At 49.3% G+C, this 20,365-nt stretch overlaps 1 protein-coding gene across 4 annotated transcripts in view; it reads left to right on the top strand.

Annotated features, from left to right (window-relative positions):
• Positions 1-20,365, top strand: part of Grik4 (glutamate ionotropic receptor kainate type subunit 4) — a 279,827-nt gene that overhangs the window by 111,929 nt on the left and 147,533 nt on the right. For all 4 annotated transcript variants that reach the window (XM_076843680.2, XM_076843682.2, XM_076843681.2 and 1 more), the window contains exons 2-3: positions 4,816-4,980; positions 17,171-17,268. In XM_076843680.2, coding sequence (XP_076699795.1) covers positions 4,816-4,980; positions 17,171-17,268 — 263 coding nt within the window. The remainder of the gene's footprint in view (positions 1-4,815; positions 4,981-17,170; positions 17,269-20,365) is intronic.

The raw sequence follows: 20,365 nt of genomic DNA, 5'->3' as shown, positions 1-20,365 counted from the left end.
CAACAACCCAGTGAGGCTTTTCCCAGCCAGAAATTAATCACTGTCCAGAACTAAAACCTCAATGAAAAATGGTGCCCAGAGTGGCATGGGAGTGGAGGGTGGGAGGACGGGATGTGGGACCTTAGTGCATTGGCTGGCACCTGCCAAGTGCCTGTGAGTGCAGAATCCCTGCTAAACCAACCTTGTGGGTGGGAAATAAGATGGGGGTGCAGAGGGGATCTCATGATCCCCTTTAATAGAAGATTCTCACATTCCCTAATTGCCTGCCTGTTATCTCTGTCTCGAGCGTGCCCAGTGGCGCCGTGAGCTGGTTGTCCATTTACACACTGGCGGCAGTCCTGCTCCTCTGGGTTTGTGCTAACACATTGGCTTCATCAGTTCGGGCTTCCATAAGAAGGTCCCCTAGACTGAGTGGCTTCAACGGTAGAACTTCACTGCTCCACTGGTCTGGAGGTGGGGAAGTTCGAGATCAAGGTGCTAGCTCCTTGGGTTCCCTAGTAAGGATTCTCTTCCTGACAGAGGGTGGCCGCCTTCTTGCTGTGTCTTCACGTGGTGGAGAGAGTGAGCCTGTCTGCTGTCTTCTGAGAGAAGCAAAATCCTATGAGATGAGGGTCCCCCCCACCCATGACCTCATTTAACCTCAGTTGCCTCCTAAAAACTTAATTTCCAAGCATAGTCACTTTAAGAGTTAGGGATGCATCATGGATGTGGGAGAGACAAAGGCCATGGAATCAGTGGCACACAGCTTGAACGTGTCCTTTGCAAGAAGAGAACAGATGGAACCAATCAGCTCTGACACAGACCCTTCAGTGAGTGCTACTTCCTTCAGTACAGCTTTAATTGTGCCTTTTGTGTAGCTATGATACAGGGACAAGTCCAGCATGACTCTGTAACTCCAACATCCAGGTCACAATGTTCCTGAGTTCCCAGATTCAGACTGTGTGGGCATTGTTAGTCAGCTTTCCACCACAGTGACAAAATACCTGAGGTAAATCAACTTACAGGAGGAAAGATGTATTTTGGCTCATGGTTTCAGTCCATAGTCACTTGACTCTATCACTGTGGGGCTGTGGCAAGGCAGAAAATTATGGTGGAGCAAGCTGGTCCCTTCACGGTGGCCAGGAAGCAGGGGGAGGGGGGAGAGAGAAACAGCAACAGAGTCCTACTGTCCCTTTCAAGGACACATCCAAGGGACCTAACTTTCTTACCCACCTCCCAGTGGCTGAATAGACCAGAGACCAAGCTTCTACAGATGGGCGTTTGGGGAACACTTTAGATCCAAACCATAACAGGCATTTTTCTGAGAAATTATTTTATTACAACTGGTTTGTTAAATAACTAGTAGGCTGTTGTTTTAGTCAGCTTTTTCACTCTTGTGGCCAAAAGACATGATGAGAACGATTTTAAGGAGGAAAAGGTCGTTTGGGGGCTCATGGTTTCAGAAGTCTCAGTCCATAGATGGCCAACTCCATTTCTTAGGCCCCTGGTTAGGAAGGACATCAGGGTGGAAGAGTGAAGGAAAGCAGCTTAGGACATGGTACTGAGGAGCAGAGAGAAAGAGTTCTCCTTACTACAGACAAAACATAAACCCCAAAGGTATGCTCCCAATGACCCACCTCCCACAGCCACGCTCTGCATGCCTATCGTGATCACCCAGTTAATCCCTATCAGGGGACCAATGCACTTAGATTAAGGCTCTTGGAACCCAATCATTTCACCTCTGAGCTTCCTTGCATTATCTCACACTCATCTAAACTATAACAGTTGTAGATGGAAAAGTTGGTCATATTGAGATCACATGGCCCAAAGGGAGGGATAGCTACTCTAATCTAAAGTCTGGCCGGGCATGGTGGTACACAACTGTAATCCCAGCAGCTCTGGAGGCTGAGGTAGGAGAATCACAAGTTCAAAGCCAGCCTCAGCAATGATGAGGCACTAAGCAACTCAGTGAGACCCTGTCTCTAAATAAAATACAAAATAGGGCTGGGGATGTGGCTCAGTGGTGGAGTGCCCCTGAGTTCAATCCCTGGTACCCCCCACCCCCAAAATAATAAAACCTCATGTAAGTGGGGTGAGGGAAGTAGGGAAATTACCTGGGGATATTTTTGGAGGCCCAGGCTGCAGCCTGTCACTGTTGGTGTCTCAGAGTTGATTTGCCTTGGAGACACTTCCTTCACAGTGCCTACAAGTCTCCTGGGTCCTGCCTCTGCACCCTGCCTTCAACTCATGTCCCTGGAGAACAGGACTTCATGAGGAGGAAGGTCCAAAGTCAAGCCAGCCTGAGTTCACCTTCTCCTCTCCTGCTCTCCAGCTTCAAGATGGTGGACTCAATCGTTCATCTCCACGTGGAGATAAACACCCATCTTGCAGAGTTGTTTCAGAGATTGAGAGACTGTACCTACTAAGCACTTACCCCAGGGTTGTCATTGAATAATATAAAGGTGATGTGTTGTGGGCCTGGGGTCTCTTGCCCATGATTCATGCTTGGTGGCATTGCAAGCTCCAGATGTCTCTTTCCCATGTTCTAAATGTTTTCTTTGTATTTTTAACCACAAAACCTTTTCCCCACCTCAAGTCTTATGTGGAACCTTGGAATCTATAACCAGTGGATGTGGAGATGTGTTGGTTGAAACTGGCCTGGGGCTAGATGCCCTCAGACAACCTTCTGTCCATCTCTAGGAGCCCCAGGGGTCCACCAAGGAACACCATTTGAGGAGTACTCCTCTATTTCCTCTTTTCTTCTAGTCCTAAAGTTGGCATCCTGGTGTAGCAGTGTGATTGTTTCAGTTTCTGCATCTCAAGGAACCATCTCATCTGGTCTTGCTCCCTGAGGTCACCTTGCCCAAATTCTTCAGTCACACATTCACAGTCCTCTGGTCACTCCTGCACAGGGCCCATTACCTCAGGTTTGCATGGACTTTGCTAGTCAATTTACAGAGGCCCCTACATGGCCACCCTAAGTAATTTAGATTTAACTTTTATTATTCAAAGGGGTTATACATATAAATATATCTACAAATCATAAAAAAGTGTTTTGTAATATTCTGTAGCTTCCTTTTTTCATTTGTGAAATGGTGGAAGTAAGCCTGGGAGCAATATACAGAAAAGACAGCATGGCCTGGGTCTCTCGCTGACCCCCCAGTCACAGAGATTCAGGGGCCGTGTGTTAGAGAAGTCTGTTCAGCTTGATTCCCCCTGTTTCCTTCTACCTCTCAAAGATAAGTTGGACATTGATTTTTTTTTCTATAATGGCTTTCTTGTGATATATATTACATGTCATATAATTCGTTCATTTAAAGTATACAATTCAGTGTTCCTTTTACTGTATTTGCAGGGATACACAACTATCACTACAATCAATTTTAGAACGTTTTCATCACCCCAAAAGAAATATTCTACTCAGTAACAATCCCTCTCCCTTTTTCCACAAATCTCCTAATCCTAGGCAACCAGTAATCTACTTTCTGTCTCTATGGATTCACGTAGTCTAGACATTTCATAAAAATAGAACCGCTCAATATGTGGTCTTTCATGTCTGACTTCTTTTACTAGTATAATGTTTCTAGGTTCATCCATGTCCTAGCATGTGCCAGCACATTGTCCCTTTTTATTGTTGAATTATATTCTAGTGCAGAGAAAACCAAATTTTCTTGTCTATCACTTGATGGACATTTAATTTGTTTCCACTTTTTGGCACTCAGGAATAATGCAGCTATAAATGTTGCATACAAGTTTTTGTGTGCGGATCTTCAATTTTGTAACTTTCCCTATCAAGAGAATGAGGATCTCAGTAGCTGTATTTAGTGAGTACCTACTATGTTCAAGATACTGTGTTGAGCACATACTACCTCATATTATTTTTTTTATTATCAAAACATTACAAAGCTCTTGACATATCATATTTCATACATTTGATTCAAGCAGATTATGAACTCCCATTTTTACCCCGTATACATATTGCAGATTCACATAGGTTACACATCCATTTTGGTGTGGGTTTTTTCCAAGGGGGGAAACTGAGGTCCCAAAGCTAATAATACGCAGTGAAACTAGGATTTGAACCCAGTTTTCTATGGTTCCATAACAGTAGCCTTTCACACTGCTTCCAGAAGTTGGGCAGCTATTGGTACTTCACCACTCCAGTCACCCACACTGATTGTCACTCTGATAAAGTCCATCTGATGGGCTGCTTACCTTCACTATTTTAATTGCGCCCTCATTCCAGCCCTGTGAGGTTGTCCTATTGTTACTAATGTTGAGGGAAGACAAGAAGTTCCTAGAGGCTCCATTGCTCCCTTGAGTGACATGGCTCAGGACATCAGAGCCTGGGGTGGCAGCATTCAGCAGTATCCTGCAGCTGCTCCTTGTTCCCATAGTTCTACCTTGCAAATCTAGCCTCCTCTAGTCTTCACCCTCCCCAGGAAGCATTTCTCATATGCCAAGAATTCCGTTTTCAAAGAACAGCACATAGGAATGCCTGTGTAAGTACATGTAGACATATGAGAGCCAAGGACCTCATTGTGCCTGAACCCAGGGACCTCATACAGTTGGGACCCCTGGTGGCCAGCCTTGGCATTGCAGGACTCCCTGCTGCACATCTGCATCAGAATTCACTCCTACATGTGCCTGCAAACCAACACCCTAAAGCACACAGAGAACTTCCTTGGGAGGTAGTTCTGAGGATGTCACGGTGGAAAGCGATTTGTGGAGCTGCCTGGAACAGGAAGAAGGCAGTTGAAGGGAGGCTGCAGAAGGAGGAGGGGTAACGGTCATGGGTAGCCTATCAACTGTCTCCATGTGGTTGCCTGCCCACAGCTGCTATCTTGGACGATCCCATGGAGTGCAGCAGAGGGGAGCGGCTCTCCATCACCCTGGCCAAGAACCGCATCAACCGCGCTCCTGAGAGGCTGGGCAAGGCCAAGGTCGAAGTGGACATCTTTGAGCTTCTCAGAGACAGCGAGTACGAGACTGCAGAAACCAGTACGTAGAATGGACAGGGCCGGCAGAGGACGAGCTGGTGGTGTGAGCTGCACCTGTTGCCAGGCCTCTGATGTAGATATACCCAGGAGTGGGAGAGAAACCAGCACCTGGAGGTCCTATGGGGTTCTCGGCCTGCATGAGACTCCCAGGCTTTATTGGGAATCTTGTGCAGAATAGAACTGAGACAGAATACAAATTCATTCGTCTTCCCGTTCATTCATTCCTTCATATACTGATTCATTCAGCCACTGGAAATTTTGTGCACACATCCCTAAATGAAATCTTGTGTTTGATTGAGAAAGAAGAAGTAGAGCCCTCCCATGGGAGCTCAGCCACTGCTTGTCTGGTCACTTGTCTTGCTTTCATGTGCTGAGGGCAGCGTTGTAGAAAACTGGGACTTCTTCATCTGTAAAATAGAAATTCTAGGCTCTTCTTTGCAAATGTTGCAAGTTATTGTGAGATTTAAACTACTTAACATATGAGAAAATCCTCTGAATTGCAGTGTTGTACAGGCATACACAGTAGGTCACTAAAGTCACATATCAGGTGCCCCTACTATGTGATGAACACTGCTTTTAATTCTCACAATAGCTTGAGAGTTAAGTGTTATTCATCCTTTGGGGGAAAAACCATGGAGTTGAAAGATATTGAATAGTTTGCCTGATGACAGAACTAATGAGTAGATCCTGCAAACCCAGTGCGTGACCCGCTACGCCTCCACTGTGATGCTCTGGCACCTTGCAGCGGTTACCTTGGTGACTACATAGGATTAGACCCAAGTAAGTGGGCCAGTGTCTTGAAGCTAAGCTGAAAATGAACAGTTCCAGTGCAGAAGGAAGGTAAAGGGCTGTGTTAATCAACCCTCTGTTACTGTAGTAAAGTATTTGAGATAATCAACTTAAAAAGAGAAAAAGGTTATTTTGCTCTATAGTTTTAAAAGTTTCAGTTCATGATTGATTGGACCTGTTACTTGGGGCCTGTGGAGAGGCAGAACATCATGGTGGGAACACCTGGTGAAGCTAAGTTGCTCACCTCCTGGTGGCTAGGAAGCAAAAAAGAGATAGGAAAAGGAGGGGCTGAAAACCTCTACATGGGCACAACTCCCAGTGACCTAAGTCCCTTCCTCGAGGCCCCGTCTACTAGAGATTCCAGCATCTCCCATTAGCATCACAGGCCAGCAACTCACAGGCCTTTGGAAGATATTCCAGATCCAAACTATAGCAAGGGTCCCTCAGCCCTGACAGATGATAAAATCTATTCCCTAGGAATTGAAGAGTCCCTATTTCCTCCTTTTTCAACACACATGAACCTTTAACAACACTCAATGGAAAAACAAACAAATGAAACAATCAGTAATTTGCTTGAGTATTTATGTCAGGCATCTGGTCTTCCATATGAGCCATGCTCTAACCTGGCCTGCTATTGTTGCAAGAAAAGAAACACATCCTCACTGCCCGAGAAGAGCAGTAGGATACTGTAAAGAGGGAGGTAGGCTCCAGGACCCACCAGCCTCTCTCTCATATTTTCACAACTTTTTAATGCTTTCAAGCTGTTGGATCCAGACTCTTCCATCTCTGCTAGATTGGTTTCTCTGGCTTATCCATCATGTACTGTCCCATAATGGCAGTCCCACCCCATTTTGCTCTTTGTTCGTTCCTTCGGGAACTTTTATTGAGCAGTTGCTCTATTTATGGCGTGATTGAAGACATCATGCTCTGGGAACAGTGTGGAAACAAGACAGACCTGGTCCCTGCACCCGGGGGGATTGCAGTCTCTCTTTGGAGTGCACATCAGTGGCAACCTCCCCTCAGTGCCTCTTCCTCTGGATCCCCAAGGTAGAGCATAGCATCTGTTTAGCTCATCTTGTCACGTGACCAGTGTCACAAGTTTCAGGTATTGGACAGATTGCCTACTGACTACCCTTGGGGACTGCGTCTGTGCCTCATCTGTTAGCTGTGATGGAAAGTGGTTCATACTGTAGAGAACAGGGCCAATGAGTCCAGCAGCATCTATGGGCACAGATTGCTCCAAAAGAGGGTGTGGTGGAACAAGTACCTAAATAGTCGATCATTTATTCATTCATTCAGTCAGTTGATGAGTATTTATCGAGTGCCTGTTAGTCTTTAATCTAGACAATGAGGACTCAGCAGGGAACAGATGAAAGTCCCTAGTTGTCAAGGAGGCTAATTTCTAGTAGAATGAAAGAAGATTCTGATTTCCCAAGATCATTCAAATGAAATTGGAAACACCAGCAATGACTTCTTAAGGCTCTCTTAGTCCAGTCTGCAGGGTTTCTTTGTCCAGGTCTCAGACAGGCATCCAGATTTCTGTTGCCCATAGTTTGAAAAACAACCTGCTCACTCCTTTCCTTTGGTTCCTCTGGGCTTCCCTGGCGGGACCCGGACCACAGATTTACCTGTGGTGAATGGTGTCATTAGCAGATGGAAATTTCCTCTCCTGATGACCCAGGCAGGCTGTCTTCCTAAAGTCCATACATCTAAAATATTAAGCCAGGTGAATCAGGGGAACAAAGGAAATTGATACTTTTATTCCACATTACAGGGCTCTGGGTATGTTTTTAGTGGCCTTCTTGTAGGCACCCAGTATTTTATTAGCAAGTGGTTCTTGGTTAAGCTTTTACATCTCAGTGTGTTTAAGGTGTGATTAGCATTTGTTAGAAAAGAGGGCTTCTGGATCTTTCTACCCCCAAGGCCTTTATCTGATGCAGAGTGTACCCCCCCCCCATAGGTTTTACACATCACCCAGGTACTTCATGGGAAGATACTGGCCTGGCTTTTTCCCTCCCAAAGAGAGGGGGTCTTGGCGCAGCTGGCGAAAGCAGGATGGGGCAGGACTGGACGTCAGAGGGAATAGGGTGGGAAGGAAGAAACAAGGGGAAGGAGCTCCAGGGAGGGAGGCCAGCAGCTCTGTGATCTCTACTTTGGGGAGCCTGTGTGGTATAAAGGTGAGGATCATGGATTTTGGAAACTGGATTGACCAGGATTAATCCTGCCTCTGCTGTTGATCAGCTGTGCGGTGTTGGCAGGCTGTTTAACCACTTGGTGCCTCAGTTTCCACACGTGTCAACAAGGGTGCTGGTTACATCGCCTCATGGATTCCATCGTGGGGTGCTTGCCACGCTGCACATGGCAGGAATTCAGTAAGCGGTAGCCATGGCTTTTCTTGTTGGCCTTGTCCCCTCCTGTCACAGTTGAGCAGGCTTCTTCCAGGCTGTCACGTGGCCCCCATCTCTGTTTCAAAGTTGGGCCACACCCAGGAGCAGCAGTATCTCCAGGGCTCCTCTCAGGTGGCCTGCTTCATGTTGGCCCCATTGTGATTGGATATTCCTCTTCTCTTTCCAGTTTTCTGGGCTTGATGCATCTGACAGCTTTGAGCCTTTGGAAGTCGGGGTGGGTCACTCACGCCAGCTGATGCTCAGTGTCACAGGCTGTTTTCCCTGAGCTAGTGGCCCGCGGCTAACTTGGATGGTTTATTCTAAAGTTCATGAGTTCTCTGGGGCCCTGGGAAACCGCCTCAGCCCCACACCTATCACCCTGTGGCCAGGGAATCTGCTTCACGGAGGACAAAGAGACCCTGGTGAGGATGTTTTTGGTTGTGGGAGGTGGAGGCTCTGATTGAGGTTGAGGCTGTCGCAGTCCAGCAGGGTACAGCTGTACCCGGCTCTCGGTAATAGGTGGGTTTCTAAAAGCTCCGTACACTCCATACTTAATGAATCACTTTGGGGGTGGGGAGAGTCATTCCAGGGAAGCCGTGGTTATTTCGAGAATCAAAGATGATCAAGTATAAAGATGCTGGAGTCTGGCGGTCACCACTCTCATCTGATAGTTGAACATGAGACTTGGAAATGGGAAGTATCATGCAGGGCGTTAATTAATAGCCAACCTGGAAACTGGAAAGATAGAGGAGTCGAGAATCAACCCCTGTTCTATCTGGTTCAAACAGACCGATTTTCATACAGTGGGCTGAGTTAAAGTGAGGGTCACTTGTAAAACTTCCTCAGTCCACATGAGATCCCCCCATCTCTGCCCTTTCACCATTATTGCCTCCGGCTTCTAGATGTCTGACTTCCCAATTCCCTCCACACCGCCCACAGATCTGAAATAAAAGGATGGACAAGACCCCTTAGGTCGTCTCCCCCGTCCCCCAGCCGCCCTTCCTCTTCCCTTCACTGTCTTGTCTCCATCACAGGCTTTCTTTTGCAGGGAGCTCCGGGGAGGCATCGCCCTCCTGTTCCACAGATCAGTCTATCTCCTGCGGGGCTCATGTATTAGAGCTTAACTAAGCGCCACCCCTTTACCACCCAGATGCCCCGAGGCACTGTCCCTGCTGCTGCCAGAAATGTTTTGAGGTTTAATTTACTGCAGAGCTAGAAGCAGGGGCCTCCCTGCCAACCCCTGGCCTTTGCCTCTTTTGGTCTCTGAGGCCACGCGTGTCACCAGCTGTCTAAGCTGTCTTCCCTTGAAACCCAGAAGCACATTGGTTACTGGGGTCTCATGCTACTGCAGTGCATGTAGCATGGGGCATGATGCGTGCTATTCTGGCTCTGAGGGGCTGTGCTCCTCTTGCAAGGCCCCTGAGCTTCTCCAAGTTTCCATGGGCATGATTTCCAGTGATTCAGAGCTGCCTCAACTAAGTGGGGGCTAACATCCCTCCCTCAGTTCAGTAGAATAAATCAAAGTCAGAGCAAAGCAAAAGAGTAAGAAGCTGGAAGATAAAGACATACAAATAATGGCAAGTCATTCAACAAACATTCCCCTTGATCCCCTTCTCTGAGTTACCTGTGTCACATACACATGATAAAGATTCAGAGCTGTGTTAAATTATGACAATGTTGGAAATCATCTGCTCCAAGCCCTTTGCTTTTACAGATGGAGAAACTGAGGTTCATGATCTTTTCCAGGAAGAAGTTAAGACCTGCACATCTGCAAAGTGACATAATCCTGAGGATGTGTGGGTGGGGAGTGGCTCAGAGAGGGCATCGGGAAGTCAGAGCTAGGACACAGGCCAGAGGTCAGGTGAGGCCTCAGGAGCAGACCTTAGAATCGCCCAATAGGTGACAAGAGGGAAGGAAGGCAGCTAGGGACATGGTGTAGTAAGCAGCATGAGCTGAGGCTTGAACCAGGACAAAACAGGGTCCATTGGGACAGGGTGGCAGATTGGCATGGCTGTGTAGGAGAGTTTATGCAGGGGCAGAGGTGGCCGAGGGCCAGGTAGACTGGTGCTCACACTTGGGGCTGGAGCGGATGTACCAGGATTCTAAGCGCTGGCTCCGCCCACACCTTGGGCTTCTGTCTTAGGCCCCCACATCCTCATGGGAGAATAATCAGAATTCTCCCCAAAATAGGCATAATGTTCTCACTTCATGAAGTCACCGTGAGGATGAAGTGAGAGATGCTTCGAGGACTCAGAGCAGCGCCTGGCGTGGGCTGAGCTCTGGGTGAGCATCCCCGGCTCCCGCCAACTGTAGGACAATCGGCACTGCAGCTCTGCCCTCTCGGGTCAGTCTGAGGACTTCAGGTGGGAGAGTGTGCCTGCCAGCCGGGTGCTTGGCGCAGGGGAAACCCCAGTAAATGGTGGTGTTCCTCTTGCAATGGTTGGAACCAGGCTGGGGTCCTGCACAATGTGCCACTAGCGAGGGAGGTGATGGCAGTTTCGAGTCCTCTGGTGTGTCCCTCAGGGAATTCTGACACTCTGTGGTGGAGCAGGACGGTATAGACCTGGGACACCCACCTTTGCACACACCCCTTCCTTGGCTTGAGAACAGCACGTGCAGTCTATCTAGCCCACTGTCCACCATGGAGAGTTCAGTAAGGAAGGCGTTCATGAGAACGGATTGAGGTGACTGTTGGCCTTGCCCTGGGATGATCATGGCTTATCTGTATGCTCTGTGTGTGGCCTAAACAGGCACAAAGAGGGACCTCTCCCCACAGCCTCTGGGACTCTCAGGCTGTGGCACAGAGAAGTGTCTCAATGCCTCCTTAAAGCTAGGATCGTCTTTATGCCCCATAAAGCTCCATAAAGCTGCCCCCACCCACTCCTGGGCTCAGAGGGTGGCCGAGTGCTCAGCAAGTGCTGCCCTGTCATTGAGGGGACTCAGGAAGCTGGAGGGACTCAGAGGTCCCCAGGGCCAGCCCCTCTGGGCAATCTGCGCCAGAGCCACCCTTTCCCTCTGCAGTCGGGGAGGGACCTGTGAAGTCTCCAGGGAGCGCTGAGTTCCCATGGGTGCTCCTGTCCAGCCCCGGGTTCCCAGGGGAGTTAGTTTCCAGGCCAGATCTGGCATTCGGAGGGGAAGAAGTCCCCCCATTGGCTGCCACACCGCATCCCAGTCCTTTATTCCAGCAGCTGCTCTAACAGTTGCTTCCGACTCCTCTGCTGGCTGGAAAACTTAGTTGCCATGGCAGTGCCACTCAGATCCCCATGTTCCTTCTCTTCCCTCTCCCCAGGAGGCAGAGGTAAAGCTGTTCCCTCCCCTGCTCTCCCTCCCTAAACTGCTCAGAGTCCTCACTCAGACACCCTGGCCTATGGAGTCAGGGCCCAGGGAGCTCTACAGCTGCAGCACCTTTTAGAAGGTCCCCATTTCTGCCCAGCAGGGCATCCTTCATAGGGAACAAAAACCACTTCGTGATCCCAGCAAATCCCCAGACCGTGGCTGCTAGAAGATCAGAGTTCAATTTCATTGAACTCATTTTGGATCATTTCAATTCAGTTGAGCAAATGTCTGGCAAGCAATTCCTTTTTGCCAGGACTAAATAGATTGACCTCTGCCCTCAACAAGGTTATAATCCATCCAGGGAAATGGACACATGGACATGGGTGTGAGGAGCTCCGAAGACAGGCATAGGTCCTCAAACCCCTGACCCAATGCGTTTAGAATCCAGAGCTTCTAAGACCCTGGCATGGTCATATTGTGCTCAGGCCGTATGCTAAAGAACATCTCCAGTGACATGCCAAGCCCAAACGAATGCATGCTTGTATTCTTTTATTCACACTTTGTACAAGTTGAGTACCCTTATCTGAGATGCTTGGAGCCAAAAGTGTTTCCAATTTCAGTTAAAAAAAAAAAAAAAACATTTAAATATTCACTGCATAGACTTTACTTGTTGAGCATCCCTAATCTGAAAATGCGAAATACGAAATCCTAAATGTTTTGAGCATCATGTCAGTGCTTAAAAAGGTTCAGATTTCAGAGCCTTTCAGATTTTGGATTAGGAATGCTTAACCAGGAGATAGCTATACATCTGTCTATTTAGATCAGATTTTGCCACTAAATGAGTTTGATGAAAAACATCCCATCTCAGAGCCTTATGGATTATGGACTTCGGCAAGAATTTATTTTTAGGAGAAACTTCCTTCTGTTGAGAGCCAACATCATGAGCCTGCTTGGGGCAGAACTTGGCTCGGAATTTAGAAAGCAGGGGAAATTTCCCTGTCTCCGAAAGGCAGCTGACTCAGATGTAGGGAAGGACAGATGCCTTGGGCAAGATCCCAGCTGGGTGTTAGAGGAGCAGTAGGTGTTTGCCAGGAGAGGGCCAGAGACAGTGTAGACCACGGTAGACTAAGGATGCTAATGGACCCTTCTCAGAAAATTGTTTTAAAGTGGGCAAAATAGTGAATGGTTCAGATGACCATGGAAACTAATTGTACAGAAATGCAGTTAAAATATTTTAATAGTCATATATTAACACCTGTGCTTCTTTATTAATGTATTCAATAGCTAAGCCCAGCATTGGTGTAACTTCTAGGGTAATTTTGAAGTAGTAATGAGTATAAATGACATTTCAAGATATCTACAGCTCTGTAAAGTGATGCAAAAACACTGGTGATTTCAGCTGGTGACCAAGTCACAGACACTGTTACTAGTCCGTGGTTTGCTGCCTACATTCAAAATGGAAGGAAATTCTACCTTTCAGCTGGGGTTAGAGGAAGGAGTGATGTGATTCCCCCCACAATGTTCAGACTCCTGACTTCTCCCTCAGGTCCAGGCAGCAGGTTAGGAACCCCTGGTCTTGTCAGAGATAACCACTCGGGGAAAGATAAGGAAGCAGATAGAACATTCTAGTCAAGCTGGCATGGGAGGTGGCACCGTGAGAGAAAGGGCCAGAAAAGCAGGGTCACAGGAAGACCAGACTCACTTGAATTTTCCTAGTCATCAGGAGGAATTCTTTTTATTATTATGCCATATTCCTTATAAGACATTACAAAAGGAGTGCATGCTCATATTGGAAAGCAAAGGAAGAAAGTCACTCAGCGTCCCAGCAGCCAAGGCAGTGTCAATCACTGATCTCCATGGGAGCCTGTGCTGAAGGAACAGGGCCCTGGAGCCTGGGGGTCAGCAGCTGAATCTTCACCCTGCTCTTTCCATCTTGTTTTTGTGTCTATGAAGTGAGGTACAGTAATAGTACCTCTTTACCAGTTTGTGTTAGAACTAAATAGGTCAGTTCCTGTAACGTGCTTTGAATGGGCCACAATTAGCACTCAATAAACATTGGTTTCAATCACATCTTGTTCCAGTCATTCCTCGTGCATAACTATCCCCTGAATTTGCCAAGTTGGAGCCCTCAGATAGATGGACATATAATTTTATTTCCTGCTTCCTTCTCTTAATAATATTACATAAATATTTTTAATGCTATTATAAACTGCTCATAAGCATTTTAAATTCCTAAATAATATCCCATTTCCGTGTATGACCCACACTTTATATAACGATTCCCTTATGATTAGACATTTAGTTTCTTTATTTATGGAAAGCGTTGAGCGGGCTTCAGTGTGGTGGACAGTGATTTATTGGACACATAATTCCGAGTCAGGCCCTGTGCTCAGTATGGAGGGTACCAGGGTAAATAAGACAAGCTTTCTGACTTAGAGGAACATGCAGATCGTTGCTTTATTATTATAATTTGCCTCACAGTTTGGAGAAAGGATTGGAAATGAAGAATGCTGGAGGCAGGGAGACTGGAAGACAGGTGGCCAAAGGAACTGACCAGACACAATGGCAGTGGTGTAGGAAGGAGACGGTGCCAGATGTGAGCATGTCAGAAAGGCAGATTTGGCCCCCGACTCAGTAGTGAGTGAATAGATTTAGCAAGGAAGGGTCAAGGGTGGGCCTGGCTTTGACCTTGAGGAGCTAAGGGGAGAAAAGTTGAGTGGTTAAGAGCCTGGGCTTTGGTGCCTGATGAATCCCCAAGGTCAAATACAGTTCTACCATATATTACCCACATCCAGTTGAACAAGTTACTTACATTTTCTAAGCCTCAGTTTTTCTATCTGTAAAGTGGGGACAAGATGAATCTTCCTCATAGAAGTATAAGATCAAATTAGATTATGAAGAATATAAGCCAGGCTCAGTGGCACATACCTGTAATCCCAGCAGCTCAGGAGGCAGAGGCAAGAGGTTCGAAAGTTCAAACCTAGCTTCAGCAAAAGTGAGGCACTAAGTAACTCAGTGAGACCCTGTGTCTAAATAAAATACAAAACAAGGCTGGGAATGTGGCTCAGTGGTTGAGTGTCCTGAATTCAATTACTGGAAACCCCCCCATATATATATGTGACATGATTTACCAGGGACAGTGAGAAGGGTTGTAAGGAACCATTCTAAGCACTTTGTATGTATTAACTCACTTTAATCCTTATAGCTTGCCCATGAGAGAGGTGACGTTAGCATCCTAGTTTTAGAGGTAAGCAAATGGGCCCAGGGAGGTTCAGTACCTTGCTCAAGGTCTCACAACCAGTAAGTGCCAGCCCTGAGACTCAGACTCAGACAGCCTCACAACAGAGTTCACGCTCATGATGGCCTTGCCACCGGTGGCCTTGTTGAGTGTGAGGTGCTAGGAAGAAGCCCCTGAGGTCACATCCAGCAGGTGCTTGGAACTTGATTGTGTAACCAGGCCATAGGTTAGAATATAGGATCATCTGGGCAGAGAGGAGGCAAGGGCAGACTTCCAGATAGAGGGCGGCCCAGGCAAATCCTAAATTTAGCAGGTGGGAGAAGGAAGAGGAGTCAGCAGAGGAAACGATGCTCAGACAACTGGGTGAGCGTGAGGACTGGAGGGAGTCGTGAAATTCCAGCGAACAGTGCGCTCGGCAACAGCAGATGCTGCACAAAGAGACCTGGACGAGGACCAGTAACTGGTCATGGTGACCTTGGAGAAAGTGGATTCTAAGGACAAGGTGGGCAGGCAGACCTCGGCTGTAAGGGATTGAGAAGAGCTGTGTGACAGAGTGGCCGCAGGGAGTCCTGCAGACGAAGTAGGTGGCTGTGAGAGGGCAGGATGAACCCTGGACAGGGTCCAGAGGCTGGAACCCAAATGCTGGCTTTGACTTTGATCAGGTGTGTGACCTAATGGGAGTCACTTTGTCCCTCAAGGATAGTAGTTCCTATTGGTAAAGAGGAGGTAAGAGTCCTAGAGGGGAGACCCTCATAGGGATAGATGGGGGTGACAAACCAAAAGCACCGATCAGGCCAGTGAAGAGTTAGGCAGGCTGCAATCACTTGAGGTCACTTGCAAGAAAATAGCTTAAACCTAGAAGAGGCTCTCAGGGCTGAGGCCTGGTCCTACTTCCTCTGCCCCTGGGATGGTTAGAGCTGATGAGTCCCCTCAGGTGTCCTCTGCGTGCAGACTCGTGGTTGGCTGAGATTTGGGAGGTTGTGGGGTTCCTGCTGGAGCTGCAGCTAAGCCAAGAGGAGGCCTGGAGGATGTGTAGTTCGTGTGGTCAATTGCCACTCTGGGATTTGACCCCAGCATCTGCCTTGCTGCCTGGGCGCCATTCCAACGATTGCTCGGCCGTGTTGGCCAGTGGTTAGGACTCTCACTCGGGAGAAAGAACATCCAGGGGGCAGGTGTGGCTTTGCAGCTGTCTCAAGAAGCAGCTTCCTGGCCCAGAAATGGCTGCCTTACTCCTAATGTGAAGTGGGGGAAAGTCTTTGTGAAATGAAGCTTTGGGCTTTGCAGACAAGGATGTCCCATCATGCATGGGGAACTTTGAGGCGTATTCTGAACGCAGAGTCTCGGTTCTGATGTCAAATGCCTGGATAGAGAATGAGCTCTTGTCCTCTCTCTTCACATTTTCCCCACTTTTCTCCCGTTCTTCCTTTCTTGGTCTCTAACATTTTAATGTTCTAGATCCTTCCTTCCTCTTCTGACCATGCCCCACCCATTCATGCTTTCATTGGACAAATGTGAACTGGGCACCTACTGTCTAGAAAATGTGCTAGACACTGAGGAAATGAGAAGCGGCAGTTTAGAAACAAGCATGGCTTTGTTCCTGCAAGGGGTTTGAAATCTAGTGAAAAGAGTCTGGCGCCTGCTCCTGGGCCCCAACTCGAAGCAATAAACCAAAGTAGACACAATTGCAAGTGTCTTAGAATACAGGCACAAAATGGGGACCTTGGAAGCCCCAGGCCTGGTTAGTTCCACCTAAATAACCTAGGAAGGTCTCAGGAGAAGGTGACATTTGAGATGACGTTTGACAGATGACTGCCCAGAGTCCAGGAGGGAAGGGCACCTTCCCAGCGGAGGCAGGGCGAGGTCACAGGTCTGCTGGTGGGTCAGGACAGTGGCCAACATGCTAGGGAAGGAGGTGAACGGAGGGGCCCTTGACAGTGGTGCCCCCTCTGCCTTGCATTCTCTTTTGGCTCCTCCTATTGAACCTGCTTTCTTGTTGTCTGTCTGCATCAATCCTGCCACCTTTGTTCCCTGTATTCCCGCCCTTCTTCCTCCTCCACTCTGGGTATCTGGAGGCGTGACCGCTGTGGGAGCTGGGCCCTCAATCCCTGCAGCACATGCCCGGGCTGCCTCCACCCCACTGCAGACCAGGCCAGGAGGGCATCTCAGGGTTCCTCCATTAGCCTCTGTCCTTCGGTGACAGCCCAGACGATTTATATACCCGGCTGGCTGTGGCCGTATGTTGTCATAACCTGGGTCATTTCCTCATTTAATACTGCCCATAAACTCCAATAAAACTGTCCTAGAGCCCAGTGGTCCAGGGGGAGAAGGAGCAACACTAGGTTTGGAAGGGTTGGAGAGGGGCCGGGGCTGGGGGTGGATAGAAGGTGAGAGGTAGCCGATGAAGACTGAAGGACTCAAGCCTGCCACCCAGGGGGGCAGCTGAACCAAGCGCCACCTGATGGGTGCCTTGCTTCCTTTCCTGTCCCTACCTCTGGCTGCAGTGTGTCAGATCCTCCCCAAGGGGGTGGTTGCTGTCCTGGGACCATCATCCAGCCCGGCTTCCAGCTCCATCATCAGCAACATCTGTGGGGAGAAAGAGGTGAGTACTGGGCTGGGTTGAGGGGATATCTACAGGCTGAAGCCTGGGCCCGGGCCTGGGCCCCAAAGGGATCATGGATTTGGAGGGGCCGGAAGGGCCCATCGAGACTGGGTTGGGCAGGGCGTGGTGGCGCAAGACTGTAAAGCCAGTTGGTTCGGGAGGCTGAGGCAGAAGGGTCACGAGTTCAAAGCCAGCCTCAGCAACTAAGCCAGGCCCTAAGCAACTCAGTGAGACCTTGTCTCTGTTGTGGCTCAGTGGTAGAGCGCTCGCCTCACATGTGCAAGGCCCTGGGTTCGATCCTCAGCACCACATAAAAATAAATAAATAAAACGACGACATAGACCTCAGTTTAGCTCACTTTGCTCCAAACTATTTTAATAGGGGAGCCTCAGGGGAGATGTTTGATAATGGGATTTTCAAGCTGAGCTCCCGAGTCTTAAGAGTCCCATGGTGGTGTCTCCAGTGGCCTCTTGGTGATGGGGTGGAGAGGCTGGTGAGGGTGGTGGTGGGGAAGGAGGCTAAGAGGACAGAAGTCTGAGCCCTCCAGTCCACGTGGCCAGCTCCATGGTGATCTGTTCATACATTGGGATTCTGGGGGTAGAATGCCTTTAGGGGAAGGCGCTGCTACATTTTATTGCAAAATATAAAGTTTGAAAGCCTCTATTTTATAGTTCTTGAGAAAAGGAGTTTTATTCTGTGTTCTTCCCTCGTTCACCGATTCCAGCGTCTGATCTACTCCTTTAGGTGGGGATGATCTTTCTGGGCGGGGGAGGGGAGCTCCCAAAGTGTTGAGGCGCTTTCCTCTGGTTCTAGCTCCTCAAGAGAATAATGTGGGACGGGCAAGTTTCTGAGCACCAGCCCCTCCCTATTCTGTCCACTCTCCCCTCCTTCCCTGGAGAAGATGGACTTCGAACTTCTGAGAGTCTCTGTTGCTGGCATCTTTCTGCATCCTTCCTGGAGTCCGCCAGTCCTTCAGCTGTATCTGGGAGACGGGGAGCAGGGGGCCCCTTAGCCCCTCTCTGCTCCTATGGCCTTCCAGACAGGTCCTTGGGGGTAGCTGCAGCTTGGTGCAGAGGCACAGGTGGGGCCAGGGGAGGAGCCTAGGGAGAAGGCAATACCTTACATCTGCGTTAGAGACCTGGAGTCTCCGGCTTCCAGAAGCTTCACTCCTGGCAGGTCCAGCTCTTGGAAATAGGAGGGGGCACCCCCTAACTGACAGACTGGATGCCTCCCCAGGGAGCCGCCCCTGTAGAAATGGGGAGCTGTGGACAGGCTTCTGCCTGTGCCCCACATCCTCCTGGAAGCTACCCCCTTGAGGTTACGATCAGAGGGCTTGGGAGTCCCTGAGCCTTTGTGCAGAATATTTATCCTCCCTGTTTGATGAGCCCTAAGAATTGCTATCAGCACATTTGGGTGCCTTGCAGCCCCAGCCTGGTCCCAGGTGGTCTTGCTCCTCCAGGGGCGGGCTTGCCCTCTGGCCTCCCACTGGGGCCATGCTGACAGCTCCCCATCCCCTTCCCCTCCCACACCTAGAAGAGGATTCCGGCCAGCCCAGGGCACAAAGCAGCTTCTGTCCCCTCTCAGTCCCTTCCAGCATCTTACTGTCCCCAGCCCAGGAGTTTCTCCTGATATTTAATTGAAATCTTTCTGCCATGCTCCAAACAATAGCTCAGATATGTGGCAGGTCATTATTTCAGCGGTGGCTCTGATCTTCACCAGCCGAGGTCGCCAAGACTTCTGCTTCCCATTTTCTCTCTCCCTTTCTTTTCTCTTCTCCCCCATTTCTTTCTTCATTGGCTCTTTCTGTCCTCCCCACAAACCCACTTGAACATGGCCTCCTCGTGGGATTCAGTGGCCATTCATCTCAGCCAGCAGATCCCTCAGCTCCATTTGGCCTTTGGGGCCCAAGGCTGAGCCCCTCATTGGCAATGTCCCACCCTGGCTCTGTGCCAGGGACCAGCCTGCCAGGCTGCACTGCCCAGGGAGCCGCCAGACGGTCACCCCTCCTTTGTCTGGTCGTGTTCCTTCCTGAGCCGCCTTTCCTCTCTGTTCAGATTATGCATTTCTTTTAATATTTTATGAGGCCGAACAGCCTTCCACCGATTCCCCCTGGCTCCGGGGAAAGTGGTGGACTTCTCACCCAGGAGTCCCTCCCTTTAAATGCCGCTGATGTCCCTGCAGCCCTGGCGACTGGCTGCTCTCTGCCTGGATGCTCTCTCTCCACACCTCCAGGACGACTTCCTGGGACGCATTTGCAGTTGCAAATCGATTATGGATTGATCTTCTTAGAGAGACAACTGGCAGGTCGGGCAGGGGCCTCCCTGCCTGGGCACGCCAAGCAGCTGGCTGCCTGCCCCGGGGCCTTTGCAGTGCCCTGTGCTGGAGACCCCTACAGCGCCCCTTCCCAGGGGCCCCTCCACCCTTGGCCCTGCACTCACAGCTCTGGGATCTCCGTGGGAACTCTGACCTTTGGGGGAGAAAGGAGAGTGGAGGGAGAAAAGGCATTGCCCGAGCTCCGAGGATCTGGTGGGAGGGAGCTATTCCCACCCGCCCTTCATCCCGGCATCTCATTGAATCTTCCAGAGCTCTTCTTAGGAAGTGCCTCTGGCTGTCTCCGTCTGAGTGAAGTGTAGACAGGTTAAGTGGTTGGCCCCCAAATCACACAGCAGGACCTAAATGCAAACCCAGGGCTACAGTCTCCAAAACCTACGCTTCCTTCATCTTCCTGGAGGACTCCCCCACCAAACCAAGGCTGGAAACCATGGGTTTGTGGGTCTCTCTGCACTGTTGGAGGTGCTTGATGCCCAATGCCCTAACGGGTTAGCTGCTACTGAAAACCAGCAGCCTGCATGGCCACACCAGGAGACCTTGGCCAGAGAAGCTCGGATGTCTAAACCAGCCAGCCCCCCACCCCCACCCCACGCCCAGTCTTGAACTTCATCTTGACCCTCTGTAACCTCTTTTCCTGTCAAGGTGCATTTGCTCTTCATTCAAGATCAACCGTGGGGGATGAAAAGTGCGAGTGGGGAGAAAGGCCTCTTATGACACAGGCCAGCTCCTCTCCCGAGAGTCATTATTCAGGACTCGCTGGTTCTTG

This window comes from Callospermophilus lateralis, chromosome 2 (assembly GCF_048772815.1).
Source record: "Callospermophilus lateralis isolate mCalLat2 chromosome 2, mCalLat2.hap1, whole genome shotgun sequence".
Taxonomy (NCBI): Eukaryota; Metazoa; Chordata; class Mammalia; order Rodentia; family Sciuridae; genus Callospermophilus; species Callospermophilus lateralis.
The sequence above is the reverse complement of the archived record's forward strand: the minus strand, read 5'-3'. Positions and strand labels throughout refer to the sequence as shown.